The sequence below is a fragment of the Eleginops maclovinus genome, chromosome 7 (assembly GCF_036324505.1).
Source record: "Eleginops maclovinus isolate JMC-PN-2008 ecotype Puerto Natales chromosome 7, JC_Emac_rtc_rv5, whole genome shotgun sequence".
Classification (NCBI taxonomy): Eukaryota; Metazoa; Chordata; class Actinopteri; order Perciformes; family Eleginopidae; genus Eleginops; species Eleginops maclovinus.
The window spans coordinates 16840258-16860622 of NC_086355.1; the positions used below are offsets into that span (position 1 = coordinate 16840258).

The 20365-nt window shown below is 39.2% G+C and overlaps 1 protein-coding gene across 1 annotated transcript in view; it reads left to right on the forward strand.

Annotated features, from left to right (window-relative positions):
* Window positions 1-20365, forward strand: part of thsd7ba (thrombospondin, type I, domain containing 7Ba) — a 123061-nt gene that overhangs the window by 9918 nt on the left and 92778 nt on the right. Inside the window, 3 exon segments of the mRNA XM_063887105.1 lie at window positions 16378-17230; window positions 19023-19271; window positions 20156-20325. Coding sequence (XP_063743175.1) covers window positions 16378-17230; window positions 19023-19271; window positions 20156-20325 — 1272 coding nt within the window.

The window sequence follows — 20365 nt, forward strand, 5'->3', positions numbered from 1 at the left end:
TTGAATGTTTTTCATTGGTGACTTATTAATCAAAGTGCTGACTTCACTGTTTGGAATTTTCAGCTTTACTAAAGAAGTGAGGGAGGGAAATTGCTTAAATTGGCAAAATGAATGATTCCACAAGAGTTAAACAACACATTTCTGTTATTGCAGTTTTAACACATCCTGATCATTTTCAAACAAAATAAACTCTAGTTCCCACACTGTATTTATTAGGGACAGGACAATTACGAGAAACATATTGGTGAAAAAGCTGTTTCATCTGGCTAACTGGGACTACTAAAGCCTAAATGTTCAAATTATTACACAAAACAACGGCTTTGTAATGTCTTTCATTCTTTCATTACAGAGGGGGGTTGTGTTAGAAGAAGGTAACTTAAACGGAAATATGAATAAATGGAAAGACTTGGTGAATGTCATTTATTTTGTGTTGTTAACATTTGCCAATTAATGATAATCACTTGACACTAATGTATTGGAATGTTGACCTCTATGGCGCTATATCAAAAGGCAGCAGATAATTGAAGTTATTAATCAACATTAATATCAAGCTTTCACTCGATGTGAAGGCATTTTACTCAAAACCATAAATATAAACCTCATATTTGCTCTTGACATGAGTGTACGTTTTTTACTGTAAAATATTATGATCAATAGTATTTATATAAAAAAAAGAGACATTTCATAAAACACACAGAAATCTCACTTGTGTTTAAATGATACCACATAGCAGATCTTAAAAAAAGTCTCCTAATGCCTTTAGGGGGAGTTTTACCCACATGGTTTTATAATTATTCAACGTTTAGGCAAAGTGACTTTACCTTAGGACTACATCTCCATAGCCTTCAAACTCTGTTGGAATTTCTTTTTAATGAATATCACAAATCTGAAGCTGTAATGTTGAACTTATTCAGGAGTCAAGTGGGGATGTAGTTTTAATTTAAAGGAGGAGCTCACAAAGTTGCATTTCAATAAGATATTACTGGGGGAGAGAACACTGGTGTAATGATAAACAGACAGCTATGTGAAAAGGGTGCCGGTGGGTTTCGCTGTAGGGGTGCTCGGGGGGCTTTCCTTGATCAGGGATCATGCTCTCACACTGGCTGATTTGGCAGCATGAGTCCTCAGCAAAGGAAAGTAGAAAGCAACTCATTGACAGTCAGAATATCCAGAAAAGCTACTCATCACAAATGAACTGAGGCCTGAAAGGCTAGTTTATGCAGAAACTGAAAAGTGGCTTTATATCACCCCCGTTCGCTGAGCTTGTTTACTGCCGTGACGAGAAGGCAGTCTTGATAAAGCCCTTATTCAGAATTTAAAACTTATGTGACTATTTTATTCATCAGGCAGTATTTTACAAAAAGTATTGAAAAGCTACTCACCAAGCTATCCTCGTATAAAGAGGTGATTAAAAAGTTGCCACAGATAGCGTTATCATTACATTTATAATGAGTCACTGCTGTTTCTGTGCACAAGGGATTTATTTGTCAGGGATACAGTATGTATCCAATAAAATTTGCCCAAAGGCTTTTGCTTTTGTCGATGTAAATAACCTCGCAGATAATGATAGTGAAAAGCAGCCCTGACACATAACACAACCCTTTCCACTCATCCAATTCAATACAGCAGTTGGTCCCACTGAATAAACTAACCCTGTTTTGACAAATGTTTATATACCACGAGACCTGATTTACAAAAAATAGAAATACACTTACATTGCTTTATGTGGATCAAAGCATTTCCATAATTAAATTCACATTTGACAGCTCCAGTCAGTATTCATGATTTAACCATCAGAATAGCTGACAAGCAGATCATCTTTAGCCATTAGCTGACCATAGGATCAACAGGAACTGAGCCAAGCTATAACAAGCTACCATAACAAGCTGAATTTGTTATGGGAACAAAAATAGACTGAACATACTGTGTAGCCTGCACAGTCTAATTTGGCACATCAAAAAGTATCAGTGAATAGACAATGTTTCAAAACAAGCTAATAGAGGATGCTGCATTGACTTGTACTCATTATGTGAAAGGCAGCAATTATCTTTTATTTCTCTCTAATTACTTGATTAATGTGAACAAAAAAAAGTGTAAATATAGCGTACATCAAATTCTCTTAGCATGTTTGATTCCCTTAATGCTAACATCTTGCATTAATCAAAAATATCAACAAAAAAAGGGCCTCACCCCAATCTTCTCCTGAGGCATTTTCATTAATTACAGATATGAAACAAGCACACGTTCTTTTCTCTGCCATCTAAAATGATGTTTGGGGGGTGTTCTGCAAAAGTGTGATACAAGAAAAGATGCTTAAACACAAGTTTGCAGAATGTCAGTTTGCAGCAAATCCTTGCACATAATTAATATGTGTAGGATACGCCATGCATCATTTTACTACCCCAACCGCCCAGCAGTTAATCATGGGGAGAGAAACCATGTGAACTTTTAATTAGGATTTGTAGAGTGGTGTTTGATCTTTGATTACGTTCGGCGGGGAGGTAATATGAGGGCCGCTGCTTTTATGTGCATATCAAACCTTAGCTTGGAACATACAGGAAGACTTTTTTGGAGTTTAATGACCACATATATTTTACTTGGTGCAACAAGAGGCTTAACTAATGAATGTATCTCTTGAATTATAGCTCATATAGGTACCGTATTTGCACATGCCTGCTGCTTTGAAGAAACATTGTAATATGAACCCTCTTTATCTGGGGATTGCAACTGGGACAATGGCAGTCATGGTTTACTCTTAGATTTTTTAATTGTACATGTTGCTACTTTGATCCACAAACCATCTTTTCCATGAATGCTGAAACAGATTAATAATCATAGCTGTGCTGTTGTTTTGTTTTGTTTTTTTCAAGTATTGCTTTTGGGCAATGTGCTCAGTGTATTGCGGAAGAACTGAAAATACAATGACATTTTCTTTTCAGAGTAAGCCACTGGGAAACAGCAGCTGCTATCTCAAACCCAGAAAGGGATATTTAAGACTTTTCATTTCCAAACTGTCTTTTAATCCGTGTGAATTATTATCTTCCTGCTGAGGACAGGTGGGATCTGTGGAAGCTCCCAATAGAAGAGCTCTCAAAAAAACATAATTGGCTCTAAAGCTCTCTTTCCAACTGGGGGAGAAAATTGGACTTTCTTTAATCTTTACTTCGGTAACTTCTGTAGAAATGCTCTTGATTAATGTCCGTTGGTACTTAAAATGTCAGCAGAAATGCTATCCCCACACTCTCTGTTTCTGATTCTCTTAATGAGTCCTAACTTGCCAGGCTGTAAATAGGTTAATGGCATTTGTCTTTGTGATCCAAAGAGCTAGCAGAAAGCTGACTCTGAGGAAATCATACAATCTGTTTTCAGTCTGGGGTTACTTGCTATACCCTCAAACAGTAAAACACATTTTTATTAAAGGGGTCCAATCATGATTATTTGGGTTTTCCTTTTCCTGTGTTACATGATATGTGTGCATGTAAATGCTCTGCAAATCCCTCCAGAGGTATTTTTAGCCGGTTTCAAAAAGTCAATTGCACTTCCATAATCAAGGCTACAGAAATACATATTTATATGTTTGATTTTTGAGCACTCTAGTAGTGATGGTTTTACACAAGGCAATTCCCCAGAGCTCGGATTCATCTGAGTATCATGAGACTGCAGATATGTGTAACTGGAGGTGGTACATGGCAAATAAGTATGGAGGCCATTTATCAATATTTAAGAAATAGAATCAACTCGGGAGAGATAGTTCGAATATTTTTCCCTAACATGTATTTTTCTCATATCACGTCCCTTGTTGGGAAAATACCTGCAGTTTTACATCATTAAGCTACACTTTCCTTTTTCAGCATTTAATGCCACCCCTCTCAGCTCCACCTTTGACTTGCACTCCTCTCTACACAGGGGATGGTATAGAAAACCATTTTCTGGAAATTCCACCCCAAGAATAAGAGATGGCCTTACTCCAAACCATGTTTTGACTTTAATACCAAGATCTACAGCATAATGGCACCACTATTAAACAAATTCTGTATTAAAAAAAAGAGCAATACAAATGAGTACACATTTGAATGCGTGAATCCAGTCATAAACAACACAAGCAGCTGAGACAGCCAGTGACAACCCCCCCTACAACTGGGCATCAGTAGATGGATATTGGACATCCCATAGTGAGGGAAAAAGGCCCCTATAGCATTCTTCTATTGTGTGGTACTCACCATGTGCAGAGAAGAGCGTTAAAGTAGAGCTGTGCTAGAAAGCCTCAGCAAGAGTCTCAGCACATTGACTTATCCTTCCTGTTCCTTCACAATGAAACATGACAAAAAGCTCATGTCGCTGCTGTCAGTATCATAGTTTTTGCCAGATTTATGTTCATTCCGCTGAGATTGGATACCTCAAGAAGTGGATTTTGTGACTTCACTTCATTTACACAAAGATCAGCCGTAAGAGTGTTCGTATCTGACAGATAACACTCTGCAGGATGTGTAAGGTCACAGTAAAAAGACACGTATTTATGTAACGAAATGTCATATTGCTGTGTGAGACTAAACAATATGACAAAACAATACAATTCAACAGCAGCACAAACTACAGCCTCCAGAATGTCTGTAAAATCGAAACTTACACAATGTCAACAACAACTGAACATATAACACTTCATATACATTGGGTTTACTGCAGGGCTATTGTATTGCATTTCATCACGGAATAATCTGGTAGCACAGTGCATAGTAGGGAATTTTCAATTCATGCTCAGAGCTGTGAATGTCTGGCCTCAATTTCTGCCTTGAGTTATGAGCCACACAGCTGCTTCTCAGGTCGGGCTGCAGCAGGCTTAATGTCGTTTAAAATCCATGCATCACACCCACGCATCTCCCTGATGTGTGCCCAACATTACATAAGTGCCTTTCTCACTGTGTGTGTATTCAAGAATGAGGAAAACAGTGCTAGGCTTTCTGACTCAACAAGTACTCAATACACATTGCATCCCAGTGTGACAGTTGATGGACAGATTTTGATTGCCACGGTTACATTTCCAAACATATAAGGTTCTATTTTAAAAGGTCTGCCATATATACAGGCTGTGCAACTGCTGCAATTAAGAAAAGCTCCACGACTGCTGTGACCTCAAGTATATTTTTACATTTCAAGTGTATCTTTTTCATCAGTCTTTGTTGCGTTACAGTGGATTGATCTCTATTTTGCTGAAAAGCAGCTCACTGAACGAGTCATTTGTTCTCACTGATGTTGGATTGAAAATTCTGCTGATGTCTTACTGCATGTAGCGTTGTGTAAGCTTTATAAATGTCGAGGTCAATTGTTAGTAAGTTAATAAAGATATCACCAACTTCAATTGAAATATTTAAAACTCAATATCTCATTGCAAATTTGGTGAAATTCAGTGACTGAAAAAGGCATGCCATTCAAACATTTCTCTTATTTGACTTTGGCTTATTTGCAAACCACAGCCACAGGTTCCTCTGTGTTATCTAAGGGAGATGAATAAAAGGTGAACCTCTAACTATCAGAACTTCCAAACCATTCATTAGTTTCCTGTCCTTTCCTATAAGCCTCCCAGAGGAATGCAGTCCGGGTTGCCTGCACATCTCTAATGGACTCCGTGATAACAACTACCGCGGCTGCACAACAGCTGATGGCTTTGTGTGGATCCCTGATAAAGTCAAGCCAGAGACTGTTGTTTTTGGCTGGGGTGATCATGTTGTTATTAATGCATACAGTTGCTTCATAGAGTATATTGATTTTTCAATTTCACAATGAACCAAGGTGCAAAATAGGAAAAAGTTGGTTTATTGTCGCCAAACACTGAGCTTTTGTTGTCTCTGGCACCAGAAAGAAAAACGTCTTCACGTAAAGGTCTCTTTCATGCCATATGTTATTTACTGTAAGTTATATTAGCATCATTTAAATGAGCAGTGATAGGGATGCTGGTAATTGTAAATGTGTCCAGTCATTTTTTATTTGACCTCACATGGATAAGCATAAAACAAGGAAGCATCGGGTTAATAAGTGAGGAACAAAGGGAACACAGATGACAGATGGAGGATAGATGAAGTATTTAGCCTCTGCAGGTTACACACTGCAGGCTACCTGACTCGCGTAATCGCTTCTTCTGCCAGAGAGACTCTCTTTGGTCGACGTCCACATTGAATTTGTCCTCAACTCACCTGCAGGGCAGTTTGCTGTTGATTAAAGGGAAAAACAAATTGCTCTGATTTAAGTGTGCACCATGAACTGACCGTGGAACGTGAAAACCCTGCAGACAAAGGCGCTTTGGAAAACAGCAGTGTATTCATGACCTGCCATTTTCATTGACAGTGAGGCAGATTGTTTGTTAGCTTGGGAAGATCAATACTGAAGTGTTAATACATTGGATCCTGATGCTTCCTTTTGTGAATCCATCCTTAGACATTTTGCGAGGTTTTCAGAAAGATTTAGATGCTAATAATGTGTAAACAGTGTTGAACAAATAGGCTTATTTATCATTTAATATACTGTTTACTGCTGTCCATACCAACACTTTGAAATATAATTCTTGAGAAATGTGCAGTAGTGAGGATATCCACTTCAAAAGTACCAACTTGCAGGATAGGGGGACAAAGTGAGAAATGAGGGTGTTGAGGTCATGATGAAAAGTCTTTGACTCTTGACAGCCCCGGGCTTGAGTCCTGTCTCCTATAACAGTACATGTCCCTTTCCTTAATTATATTGCCAATCTTTCCTTAAAGCACTTTCTTGGCCACAGCAGAAAAACCTGTAACTGTGAATTGACTATTTTACCTTTTTAAAGTTGGTATGGTGAATGTGATAGCAAACAAATCTGTATTTAAACATCCAGCAGACATGTTAGCATTAATTTGAAGCTCCATTGTTTATGTAAACATATCGATTGGTGTAGCTTCAACCAATTGATTTGGTTTAATTGCTTTCCATGCCCCAAATCAAGTAGTTGTGGCTGTCTAAACACATAAATGTTAGATACAACACATTGTTTTATTTACAAGCTCTTGCTAGTTTACATCTTTCTGGTACAATACATGAAACCCACCTGCCTCATCATGAAGTGCTTTCACCTCACACTTGAGTAGAAATAGAGCAGCACTTCAGGAATCACTGCTCAATCTGAGAGCAGCACAAAGAAAGGCTCTGTGGTGCATCAGCAATCAGTGCTCAAATGGAATATCAGCATGTTCAAACATGAAGGCTTTGTTAAGGCCCTCCTCAAACACATATGAGCAGTATTCCTTACTTCATAGCTTTGTAAGTCCCTTTAATTCCCTTATTTACCCTACAGTTATTTCCAAATCAGTCGAGACAGGTCTGTTTTTTCCCCCTTTCAAGTATTTTTCATGTTAAATGACCCTTTTCTGTAAAAAAAATACATATGTTTGTGTGTGGTTTTAAGCTATTTAAAACAATATTTAATATATTATTGGGGTCAAAAGCCTGACAACAGTTCAGAGAAATGCACTGCAATATTAAATCTTTATTCTCAGTTTAGCCAGAGATACAATTGTCACTTCATCGCTGTCTTTCATCCCAAGGCCCCTTTCACCTGCATTATTAAAACACCTGGGTCTTTCCTCAGGTTGCTACCTGTAGCTATATGCCCATTAGTTCTGCTCCTGTGCTTACGGGAAAGAAATCCCAGGTCAGCGGAAGACAGAGAGACAGAGGAGTGAATGACATCCTACCCAATTACGTGTCACCTCTACACATGCTGGTGCAGGGACCTGAGGAGACCACATGAGACAAGCAATTACACGGAAAAAAGATTCTGATCACCGCAGAGGCATAGCTCACCTCTGCCAGTCCCCGCTGTAGTTTAAAAAAAAAGTGATATGTACTAAATTGCTGTGGCATTATACGTGTAAACACATTGATTCTCAGAGAAAACCCCAGAGGCAGTCTAAAATCAAAGTTGGATCTATGAGTATAAACGAGATCTTAGAGGAAATGCAATATCTGCTTAGTGAATGAACTACCAAGTCTCCGAAGGCCAGATAATGGAACATCCAGAGATTGATTTTATTCATAGAAATTGGGACACGCTGTGATCCAAATTTGTAAAAAAAGATAATTAGATTTATTGTCAAACTTGAGTATAAAAATCTCACACCCTGCTGTGCTGACATGACCGTTTGTCAAACTGATACCGTTTTTACACATTTTACAATTACATCTTTGGTTTGATAACATTTTACCCAGCAAGTTCATTGAATTACAACAGAGTCTGTGTTTTGCAGATATCAGCAATTACATTTGAAAATAAGGTGGTATAGTACCATTTCTTGCCGAACAAACAGGCAAATCTCCCAAAAATAAAAGTTCATGCAGAAAATGTCAAAATTCCCTACAAAAACGTTCCCGAAAATGATGTGTGTGCCAGCTGTCATTAGATATTCCTCCACCCAGCTTTGCGTGGTCCGTCTTGACTCAAAGCAAGTGTGGGTAATGTGTTTTAGAAACATTGTTTTTGTGTATTTGTTGAACTACTCTTTAATGATTAATACATCTGGCTTCTCCAATGTTACCTACCCAGCTTTTTACACAGAGTGAGGGTTTTTTCAACATAACACATTTAACACTCTTTGACAGCACTCTGCTGTGGGCAGGTTAGCATATACAGAGCAGAAACTAAGACAAATGTGACTCAAGCAATGATCCGGAAAAAGGATCAGGCGGAGGGAAAAATAAGAAATGAACGATTATTCTTCATCTATGCATATGCAGTCATATACATATTGAGCTTTTCATGGTACCAGTGAGCCAAGGTTTTACTTCAGGTAAAAGTGTGCTGTTGTGCCCCTAAATGTTAGTAAATGTGTTTTGTTTTACATACAAATCTACACAGAAATATTGCAAATGTGTGAATGTATATATAAGTTGATTATGTGTTCTCCTAGTGTTGTTTGTAATTGGTATTAGTGCCAGTAATGTCAGCTTTTCTTGGGGAAAAAAATCACTTAAATGGCTTCAAAGTATCCTGGATCATCCTTTGAGTAGTACATCAACTCTCAATATCAATACCCCTCACTTGAATTACACGTTTTACCTCTATGCATCCATCATATTGGATTTTGTGGTGATGCTTAGGGTTTTGTAGATTTGCTGCTACTGGAACACAGTAATCAATCAATATTGTGATGTTTGAATCTTAAGGAGTTCTCCACAGTAGTTTTGGATGTTTTGTATTCCACCATCAGTGTGTTTTGCACAGCGCCTGTCAGTGTGCTTCAGGAACCATAATATATAACATACTATTATTCAAATGCTACAGAGATATGGATCAAAATGACAGATTTCCATTGGCGTAATCATGCAGCCGGTCGCAGCACGAGTCGCTTGTTTAGTCCAGTGCAGAAAGGGGGAATTAACCCCATAAAACAGGAAGTGAATATAGCGAAATAAGCTTGTGAATTTCTCCACCTTGCTATGTTATCCGACTGCTGTGCCATTTCAATACAGTGCTTACCCCACACAGTGATAACTCTCTGAAGGAATCATGCTAATACTTACTAAAGATGATTGATTATTCACTTACAAGTCTTCATGCTGGCATTAAAATGATCCTCTTCATGATTTACCGCGTTATGGATTTGAGATAAATCAGAGCAAGATGAGCTTGTAGGTCCTGCATTATTCTTTCATGGAGTGTGAAGCTGGCTCCCACAACTGAGATCATCCGGAAGACTCTGGATCAGGCTGTGTGTATATTTATCACACATGATATCCCGGGTGCCAATGATCAATATTTTTTTGTAAGGAAACGATTGTCACTGGTGCACTTCAGCATTTTTGAAATAATGTTGTTTGGCTGAGGAGGGGATTGATTTTCAGCCTTTATTTGGTTAGTTACTGAGTGCTGCAAATTCGCATTACATCATTTAATGGGCACTACATATGTTAGCGTCGTCTTGTATTTAAATTGCTGGCCATTCAGTTAGTGACTAGGCATTCACAAAGGTCTAGCACTGATGCTGTAGGGCTGAATGTTAAATTATAACAGAATCCCTTTGGGGCCACGTGTATGATATTGCAGCCCCAAGGTACCAAATTCATTAATGTGGGATATTGAATCTGCATTTGCTGCGTTTCCTCGGGATAATGCAAGCTGCAATAAGCATCTCATTGTCAAGCCAAAACACAAATACCATAATGCATTCAGTTATTGAGCATTTATGGAAATATATGATTTATATTCAAGCAGGAAGGTCAAAACTCTCCCAGTGGCACACTCTTTTTTACATAACTTTATATTTGGCTGCAGGTGATGAGTTTCTTGGCACTTAATTTGTTTGTGAATTGTCCCTGGGCGATGATTTTGAACTTCCTTTCTCACATTCCCTGTTCCATAAACACTTGTCTATATGGAGCTGATTCAGCTTTGTGCAGATGGATTGACTGCCTGTTGATAATCTGATGAATTTCTGCATATTTGCAGGTTGTAATTGAGGATGCACCTCGCTGCTCATAAATTACAACTGATGGAAGTATGGCATGGGGGATGGCTCCATGCATAATGAGGCGCAAAGGCATAGGTATCATTTAATTAAAAAGTGTTTTGACAAAGGACGCATGTAACCAAACAGTCAAACTTAACTCGGGCAGAGAAGTTGAAGATGGATGGTGAGTAAACTGAGCAGATGTTTGTAAGGGGAAATTCTGAAAGAACTGTGGCGTGGAGAAAACAACATACTGTGCTCTCTGTATTTGTCACCAAATCTGAAAATGATCAACATGTAATCAAAAGTATGGTGCTGTTCTGTTCACATTTCAGTATTGAACATTGTTAGGAGGTTTCCTCAGAACTAAGGTAAATGGTGATTTTCATACAAGCCAAACAAAGTGCTCAGGACAGTCCAGTCAATCAATACTGTACATGCTCAGGAGAGTTTTGGTGTCTTTTTGTAATGCATGGAAACCCAGGGAATGGCTTACAGGAGCATCTTTGGCTGTGAAAAATGTAGCTGTTCTGGTGCCAAATCATACATTGGTACCCCCAAAATGGCGGCATGAAGTTTAAAAGTTCAGCACCAAAAAATTATTCAGGACTTAACTGACTTGGTGCTTCTACTAAATGTAATTGAAGTTAGAGAAGCAACAGATCTAACGGTGGCGAGTGCTGTTTTCCCCTGATGTAGCGTTGCTGTTTAAGAGACACTTTACTCTTTTGCTGTTTGCTTTGTCGCCGTCTGTCTGGTTTCGGGGCACAATGGAGATTGCTTTTGTTGTGTTATTGTCGTACAGCTTTGCCATCATTTGTCCAACTTAAGGTTCCAACTGCTGAAATAGAGAAGACATTTTCTGTCACGCTACACCGGCTAACTTTAATTCCTCTCTTTTCCTGTGAAATAAAGACGTCTGCTCAGCCTCTTTCCAATTAGGGTTTGCTCTTACATCCTGTACGCAAATGGAATAGTAAATATAGCAGGGGCCACCGGGGATACCGGAGTCCTCCCGAGGGGGTAGGCACGACGTCTTAAGTGCGTCAGGAATGAAGGAGCGGTGGGTGACTGGTTCCTCCTGAGGGGCTGACAGATGCTGATGCTGACATATCGAGGGAGTGATTATTCAGAGCTTAAGAGATGAACTAGTGCTTGTGTAGCCAGCTCCCCTGGCAGCGGAATCACTCCCAATCACACCTCCATAAATCAGGGACACATATCCTGGCACAGCATGAAAACGGCAACACTGAGCAAAGGTGGTCACGCTGATGAAAGACTGGTTATCATGAAGAGTGCCATCATACACCGCAAGGGCAGTACACTCAGCTTGTAGTTGACACCAAAGGTCTTTAAGCTTAACTGTGAATTGCTGCTGAGATCTTCCAATTGTGCAGCGCTTTCATGTCTATTTTTGGGTGTAACCCATATAAGATTTGTTTGCTCTTGTCAGCTTTGACTCAATTGAGGATTTGTCTTTACACACAGTGCGGAGAAATGTGGGAATAAGGCAAACAAATGCACCTTTTTGAAATGAACACCTAGAGAGTTCTAGTGTCTAATGTGCCTAATTAAAATGTTTCTGTAAACGTAGATGTTTTCTCAGCTGCAAGTGATCTCGTGTAGAGCCTTTTCAGACAGAAACAACATGTCTCTCCTGTTCAAAGTGCTTCAAGTTTCTTTAAGGTTGAAAACAAATAGCCTGAAAGTCCACATCATCTAAAACCGTAGCTCAAATTATCAATTAAACGGAAGCATGTTAATTCAGATTATTACAACATGCTGCTAAAGATGTATTAAAAACTGAAAATATTTTTTTAGATCTTCCTTTTATTCAATGCATCAACATCAAACAAGTTTAATGGGCTATGGCAATTCAAAAGTTCCAAACCAAAGATTTGCGGCTGTGGTTTAGTCACTATCACCCTATTATTTTGTTTGTTTGGAATTATTTTTCATGTAACTTCCAATATATTGTATTTCCACATGGAATGTTAATTGTCAAAAAAGGCTGATGTAACCTACAACATTTTACCTTAAGTGTTTAAAAAATGATATCTCTTAAATGTGCAATGTGTAGTTTAGAGCATCAAAAATGGCTGACGTTACCTATAGGCTAACCCAACTCATGACAATTCTAAAATAAGTGTTTTTTTAACGGTCCCTCAGAGTCTTAGCCACTCGAATTTAACTCATACTACCTCTGATGTTAGTTAGAAGTGTGCTTTTTTTATATACCTGTAAATTAAGTTTGTATGCCTCCCAGGAGTAGAGGTACAGTACTGTCCCTTTTCTTCTGTGGAGCAGGTGGCTCGGAATTACTTGTTGCACTATTTTAATAGAGCTCCCTTCCCACAATGCCACAGGTCTTGCTCATTATTTATCAGTCTGCTGTGTTTCTAATGACTGCTGCATTCCAGTGCGTCTCCTAGAACTTGTTATGAGGCTTTCTCTGAACTCTGTGTTTGTTGTGGGTGTACCTGTAAGGCAAAAGAAAATAACACATCTGGGAAGCGTTTGGTTAAAAAATTTAAAAAAAATACAATAGGATGATATTCAGGGGATAAGATAGCGTAACCTTATTGTTTTTTATAACACCCCATCCAGCAGTTGTGAAAGTGGACCAATTAGATTTGCTCATTTTCACACAAGTTTGGATCAGAAGAAAAAGACACAGAATATTATATATATAGGAAGTTTCTGAATCTCTTGGGACACATACATTAATGTGTAAAATACATGAAAAAGGGGATTTTGCGTAATAAGTGACCTTTACAGAGGCGGGGGCAGAATTAACTTGACCAACAACAACAAAATGAATCAAACATGACATTTACCTTCTTTTTCAAACGTAATCGTCGTTGAAGTTGGAGACAATTGAACCTCGCTGTAGACTCTTTTGAAGAAGTGGTCCTTGTCTTTCCAGGTGGGCTCAACAAATCAAGAGCAACATGAACAGTACTTTGTTACAATCCGCCACTGTTATAGTTGTCGATGTGAGGGATTTTCGCGCCGTGTGGGTCATAAGCAGACACGTAAACTGGTACGTCATGACGGAAACGATGACGCAATGACGCAGCGCCACTCGCGCTCTACTCGGGCTCTGAGCGGTACAAGTAGGGCTACAGAGTAGATCCAGATAAGTACTAGAAAAGCACAAGAACGGTTCTTGAACCGGAACCAGTTTGTTGGAAAAGGGGCATAAGATAAAAAGGATGCTTGCTATGGATCTATGTAACGGTGTCTACCGCACACAGTGTATGCATCTGGTTGAACACCCTCAATGTGTTTCACACTGTGTCAATAATGGCCTTGTTCTCATTACTGCACATCTTCATGTATATGTGCATATCCTACTTAATGTCTAAAATGAAGCCAAAGGACAAACATTCATTTTCTTTCCAATGTGCAAAAATGTCTATGTTAATAAGAGTATTAACGATTTTTGATTTCTCGTCCTTAGAGCTGTGTTGGACCAAAAGCTCATATGAACATAATGATGTTAGTTACACCGTGAGCCCCCATTAACATCGCAAAGCCAAGACGAATAAACTCAATGATGTGCTCTGATGAACTATGAAACAATTCAGCAGTTTGACATATTGCTCCCTTAAGCAAAAAGCAACCGCTTCGAAACTGTGTTGTCGTGGGAACAGTGTTAACAACAGATTTCATTGTAAAAAAGAAAGAAAAACGGTTTCAGCGAGTTGTCAATTCAAAAGCAATTTTGGGAAGCAGTAGGATCTCATTATTACATCAATTTAATTCCAATTTGAGGGAATGAATCAAATTATCCCTTTCATAGCATGCGGCAAAATTACTGGGAGACGGTAAACCTGACTGACGTGGATAAAAAACAACATATCTGCAAATTGATTTTATTCATTAATTTTTGTATTTCTCCTTTTACAAAAAAATGTATACAAAAGGTCAAAAACTAAATTAGCGTGTCATACATTGTTATTGGGTTTAATAAATCACAAATTAATCTAGCTTTTTGAAAATTGTTATTTAATTAGATTCTTCGCATTTAACCTACACATTCTGCAGATGTGAACACAGCGTGGATCGCTATGTTATGGCATGTTCTTTTTAATAATAGAAAACATAATGAAATTAGGAAGTCAGAGCTTCATTCAAAGCCTTCAACACAATAGGCATTAATATTCAATAGGTGCTACAGGCAAACATCCACTTGCTCAAGTAAGTAGGTGGTTGCCTAAACATGACTGACAATTATTTTTATCAGACTGATCAGTTGAATTGTATATTATACAATTGATGGAAGTCTTATACGCGTATGTGTATGAACATTTACTCGTGAAAACAATAGTCCTATATTTGTCAGTATTCACACTTGCATATGAATAAAACACTTTTCTTTCTTTGTAGTTGGTGAAAGTTATATCAAGAATCTTTTAGTATTGCACCCATATCATCTGTAGACTTTTTTTGTTTATTTGTAGGACCACTCTCCATAAATATAGAGGCTGTGGTCAGACTGGAAACCATATAAATATTACATTTAAAGCTGCATTTTGAGACACTGACAAAGTTTTCACAGTGGGAGGAATCAGCAATTTTGTTCCCTCTCTGACCACACAGAGTACTTTTAGTTTCTGCTATTTGTCAGAGGTGGAAAATCACTGTGCTTTTGTCACAACCACTTTGATGTTACCTAGTATTGACTGCAAGAGCAGATGTGTTTCACGCTGCCAAAATCAACCACATCATCACTCCGATACGAGGGTGTATAACTGAGAATGAAGTTGTCACTCTCTTTCATAACTGAACATTTTCCTGAGGAGTAGAACTGGATTTAATACCTTTTTTGGGAGCATAGTTTGACTTTGCAGCTTAGTTTATAGTTGACTAACAACACCCTAAGCTTCCAATGTCAGAATGACTGATCATAATGTTCACACAGTTTGTGTCCACAATATCTCTGTTTCAGAGTCTGTTATATCAAATTTACTGAGAACAGAGATAAGAGTTATGTTTGAGAACATTTTACATTTCATTTATAAGGAACACGCTATTCTCTCTTTTTTATCGACTTGATCACCTTCTGTCTGAAATATGAAATGTAATTAGGCATGTTTGCTCGCTGACCTTCCCAAACTGTGATGTTATTAAACGTTCCTAATGCTATCACCATTAAAATTGTGTTTCACTTTGTGCTCCGAACACTGAAAATGATTCAATTAGGGAAGTGTGTTCTTCTTTACTTTCCAATTTTATGATATTAATTGCTTGAGTGTATTCTTAAATGAAAAAAATGCATATTAAGAAAACCCAAATCCTCAGTGTACTGTGAGCAGTCAGACCACAGCAAAACGCTATACATTCCTTGGGGGTTTGGTAAATGAATATCAATAGTTCTTCCTTGTTACAAAGATCTAAACTTTGATGTGCAGCGCCTTTTCTTTGTAGACAACATGCTTGCAGTGTTGAAATGGTAGGTGGCCTGGGGTTAAAATATAGAAATCAGATAAAAATAAGATATTGCTTTAAGCCAGATTTAAAAACATTGAGCGTCTCAGCAAAGTAACAGCATATCTTTCCATTCTACCTGACCAAACTTTTCTTTGTTTCTTTCAGTACATAGACTAAGCCACTGATCTGTTTAGGATCCAAAATCTAAGTAAATCAAGTCCTTTTTGACCGAGAGACTAACCTCATATGTTTTGATATTGACGTCCGCCGCTCCTTTGATTACATTCTTTTTCACTTTTGTTCCTTTCTTCCTCAGTTCATGAATAAAGCAATCATGGAGGTTAAGTGAATGGCCTTGAATTGTGCTTGATTGCAAGCTGCCAGATTGCAGCAATTTAAATCATCCTTTTTTTTCCTGCATCCTCAGATTTTAATGAAAATGCCCTCTCCATGTGTGTCTTTTCTTGGTTTGCAGGCCAGTGGGGTCAGTGTATCGGGGAGCAGTGTGGTTCTGGCGGGGTTCAGGCAAGGACAATATGGTGTGTCCACACGGAGGGCTGGACTACCCACCATACCCACTGCCAGCACATTGACAAGCCAGAAAGCCAGCGGCACTGCTTTAAGGTCTGCGACTGGCACCAGAACCTGTTTGAGTGGGAGGTGTCGGACTGGGGGGGCTGTGTTCTCATCCCTTTCTTCTCCAACGAGCTCAAGCTGAGGACGGCTGAGTGCATAACAGCGCAGCACGGTATCCAGAGGCGCAAAGTCCACTGTGTGCGCACTTCAAACCGTACCACAGTAAACTTGAGGATATGTGAGTTCTTTTCCCAGAAGCCACCTGTGGAGCAGGCTTGTCTAATCCCCTGCCCTCAAGATTGTGTGGTTTCAGACTTTACCTCCTGGTCCAGTTGCAGCAAAACGTGCGGCGCTGGCCTGCAGCATCGGACTCGACATGTTCTGGCCACGCCAATGTTCGGAGGTGAAAGCTGCCCCAATTTGACGGAGACCAGGACTTGTTCTGGTTCTGTTGACTGCCCTGCTGGGGAGGGCGAGTACCAGTACAGCCTTAAAGTAGGGGCCTGGAGCGAGTGCCGACTACCACATCACAAGGACGCCCTGTTGAGTGGTAGGACCACAGTGGACTTCAGCACCAGCTCCAATGAGAACAACACAGTCACATTGCACATGCAGACTTCACACCACCACCATCATGCCCATCACCAACAGCACCATGTTCACCAGACCCCCATGTCATGGGAGCTGGAGGTGGGATACCAGACACGACAAGTCCGCTGCACACGGAGTGACGGCAAGAACGCTATGCTGAGGTAAGCCATGTACACGTGTTGCCATGCACTGCACCTTTCATACAGCGAGAATGAGAAATGGTGAAACTGAAATTTCGAAAGGTCCAAGATTTATCCAAGATTATGATGAAAGAAAGGCACACTGAAAAAATTGAATTTGAATTTCATGTATTATGTCTATGATTTCACATAACTGTATTAGGTTAGATGAAAGCAATACTATTAAGTTTGAATAACAAATATTGGGTTCAAATCATTATTATTTCAACTAACCTATTAACATAAATCATTGAATTAAAGTCAGTGTTTCAGTTTTGTCAAAATGAACTGGTTTGTCGTAGAGCTGGGGAACATACCTCGACATAAATCTCTTTTTCCATGAGTTGAGGCTGCTCTTCTACTCTATGTGGGCGTCTGCAATTTGAAAATAGTCCTAATGGAGTTGATTGTTTTTACGGCTCTCTCACACTCATATTGTTTAATAACACGAGAGGGACATGATCAATGGCCATCCTCCTTCACGATCCCAGTGGGTCATTTTCCTCGTGCAGAGGAGTATTCTGCGAAACTAAATGGTTTTTATTGATGGTGGTTATTTATTCAATTATAACTGGATTATGTGGGAGCTGGTGTTTCAGCAGCATATTAGCATGGTGGTGAGTCACTATTATGGTAAATGTCAAGTGCTGCTCCCCTCCTGTCCCTGCTGTTTGAGCAAACTGTGGTATTTAGATTTGATAGGAATGGATTTTACTCCACAGAGCGGAAACACACACACACACACACACACACACACACACACACACACACACACACACACACACACACACACACACACACACACACACACACACAGACACACACACAGTCATTCCTACACATGCAGAAACAATATTCCACTGTTTTCATTATATAAAGGAAATAGATAATCATTACATGTATATATATTACATTAACTACATACTCGATTGTTGACTGTTGGAGCATTGCATTTAAAATTGACTTTTTTTTATATTTAGAGACATGGATGGTGCAGTTGTGTACAGCTATATAAAAGCTTAGCCGTGTCAGATTTAGGGTTTTTAAAAACTATCATGGTTGTTTTGATGTTATGAATTTTGTTTTTCCCGTTCCAAGGGCTTAATATAGGCTGTCTAGTTATTTGTTTGATATTTGCCCCCTTAATATCCCCAACAAGGCAGGTTCAGCGACTTTATGACTTGATTGTGAAGGGACCATATACATTACACTGGCTGATTGCATGGTACTTGCTAAGAAGTGCGATTGGGGCTTTTGAATATGGATTTCCCACCTGAGTTCTGCCTCATTCTGCTTTTCTAATTACAGCCTAATTAGAAAGTAAAATTCCTAAATGAGCATTATACTCACATCTTAATAACCTACCTAATTAAATTGTTCAAATTAAACAATGGAATTGTAATTACATGACTAATGCTCTGGTTTCATAGTTTTTTAGTGAGCTCTTTATAGTGTTTCTGTAAAGACTGACTGTATGCCTGACTCTTAGTATGAAGTATAATAGCTTTGACTATTTTCATGTATGTGTGGAAGCTGCAAAGGTCATGTGCTTAACAGATAGTCAGCAGCAGGTTTTCTGAGGTGTCTCACATTCTCACTGCATATAATGTATTCACAGTTTTATTTCAATCTCTAGCAAACTTAACATCTGTCAGATCTCACTCTCTGCTCAGCAACTCTATTCATACACTCTGTAACTAACATGTTAAGTTTCACAGTTTGTGTGATTTGATGTTTTTAACTGTACATTTTCTTACTTTTTCTCAATCTTCAGCCTGTGTACCAGGGACAATGCCCCCTTGACCTTTCAGGCCTGTGTGATGCCGGAAGACTGTCAGACATCTGATTGGTCATCGTGGAGTCCCTGCTCCAAGACCTGCCGCTCCGCCGACCTGTCTCCAGGTTACCGCCTCCGGTCACGGATCATGGCGCAGATCCCCGTCGGAGGGGGGAAGCGTTGTCCTGCCCTTGAGGAAAAAGAAGCTTGCAACATCATAGGAGATTTGCTTCCAAACTGCCCGAGGTAGTTATTAATGACGGTGGTTATCATCTAATTTCAGCTCACAATCCCCAGAAACAAAAGCTTTGTTCGCCGGTAATCTCCTGATGCAGATGCTAATGCATTAAATGTCAAAGTCTAAGACCAAATAATGATTTTCAATTTTGCTTCTCTGAGCTTTTTTCACCTGAGTGATTATGAAAGAAAGCCTAGAGGCTGCAATAATTCATGATTTCTCTGTTGAATTACTTTTTTTTGGGATCAGCTCAATTATGTTGTGACACTTACAATCACTTTATATCCTGTTGGGAGTTCTTAACGAACTGGACGTGACAGGACAGTCCTATAGGCGTTTCAGTTTAGACAGGCTTAGGCTAATGCTACTTGCAGTAAACCAAGTAAATCAATAGAGGGTTTTTTTTCCCCTGCCGGTAGATTGTTTTATTTGTTAAATCTACATGGAGGGCCTGCGAGCAGAGGATTTACATGATTAGGGAAAAGTCATTACGGAAATTAAGTATTCGATAGATAACTACAGACTGTTGTCATAGTAAACCCGTCCAATATTATTGCTTTTCTGCACCGCTGCATTTTTCATCGTTGAAACCAAACATTTGTTGAGAAGTTCTGAAATCCAAGTAATCATTCCTCCTTCCTGCTGACAAACTGTGTGAGAGAAACTGCTCCCGCTAATTTATTTTTTTCTTTCTGTAACTTTTCTGAAACAACTGCCACTACTCCGTATATGCTGACAATTTCTTTTTTTAATCAGTCAATTATAAATAATTTCTGATTGGATTGTGCCTGTATTGTATAAGAGTACACAAACATGATACCCATTCATGATTTACAAGACTTATCAAACAGTGACTCCTAAAGCAAATAACTTCTCATGTGTGCTCCGTCAGGTATGTGTGGAGGGCCACTGACTGGGGCGACTGTCGCATCCTCCCCTTGTTGAGCCATCAGGACCAGCGGCTGGCAAACATCTCCATTCTGTGTGGAAGCGGGATCCAAACCAGAAAGACCTATTGTGTTCAAGTCCCCGACGACTCAGCACCACATCACAGGAAGGAGGGTAAGATCTCACGCCTCATCACATGACCCTAGGCTCGCTG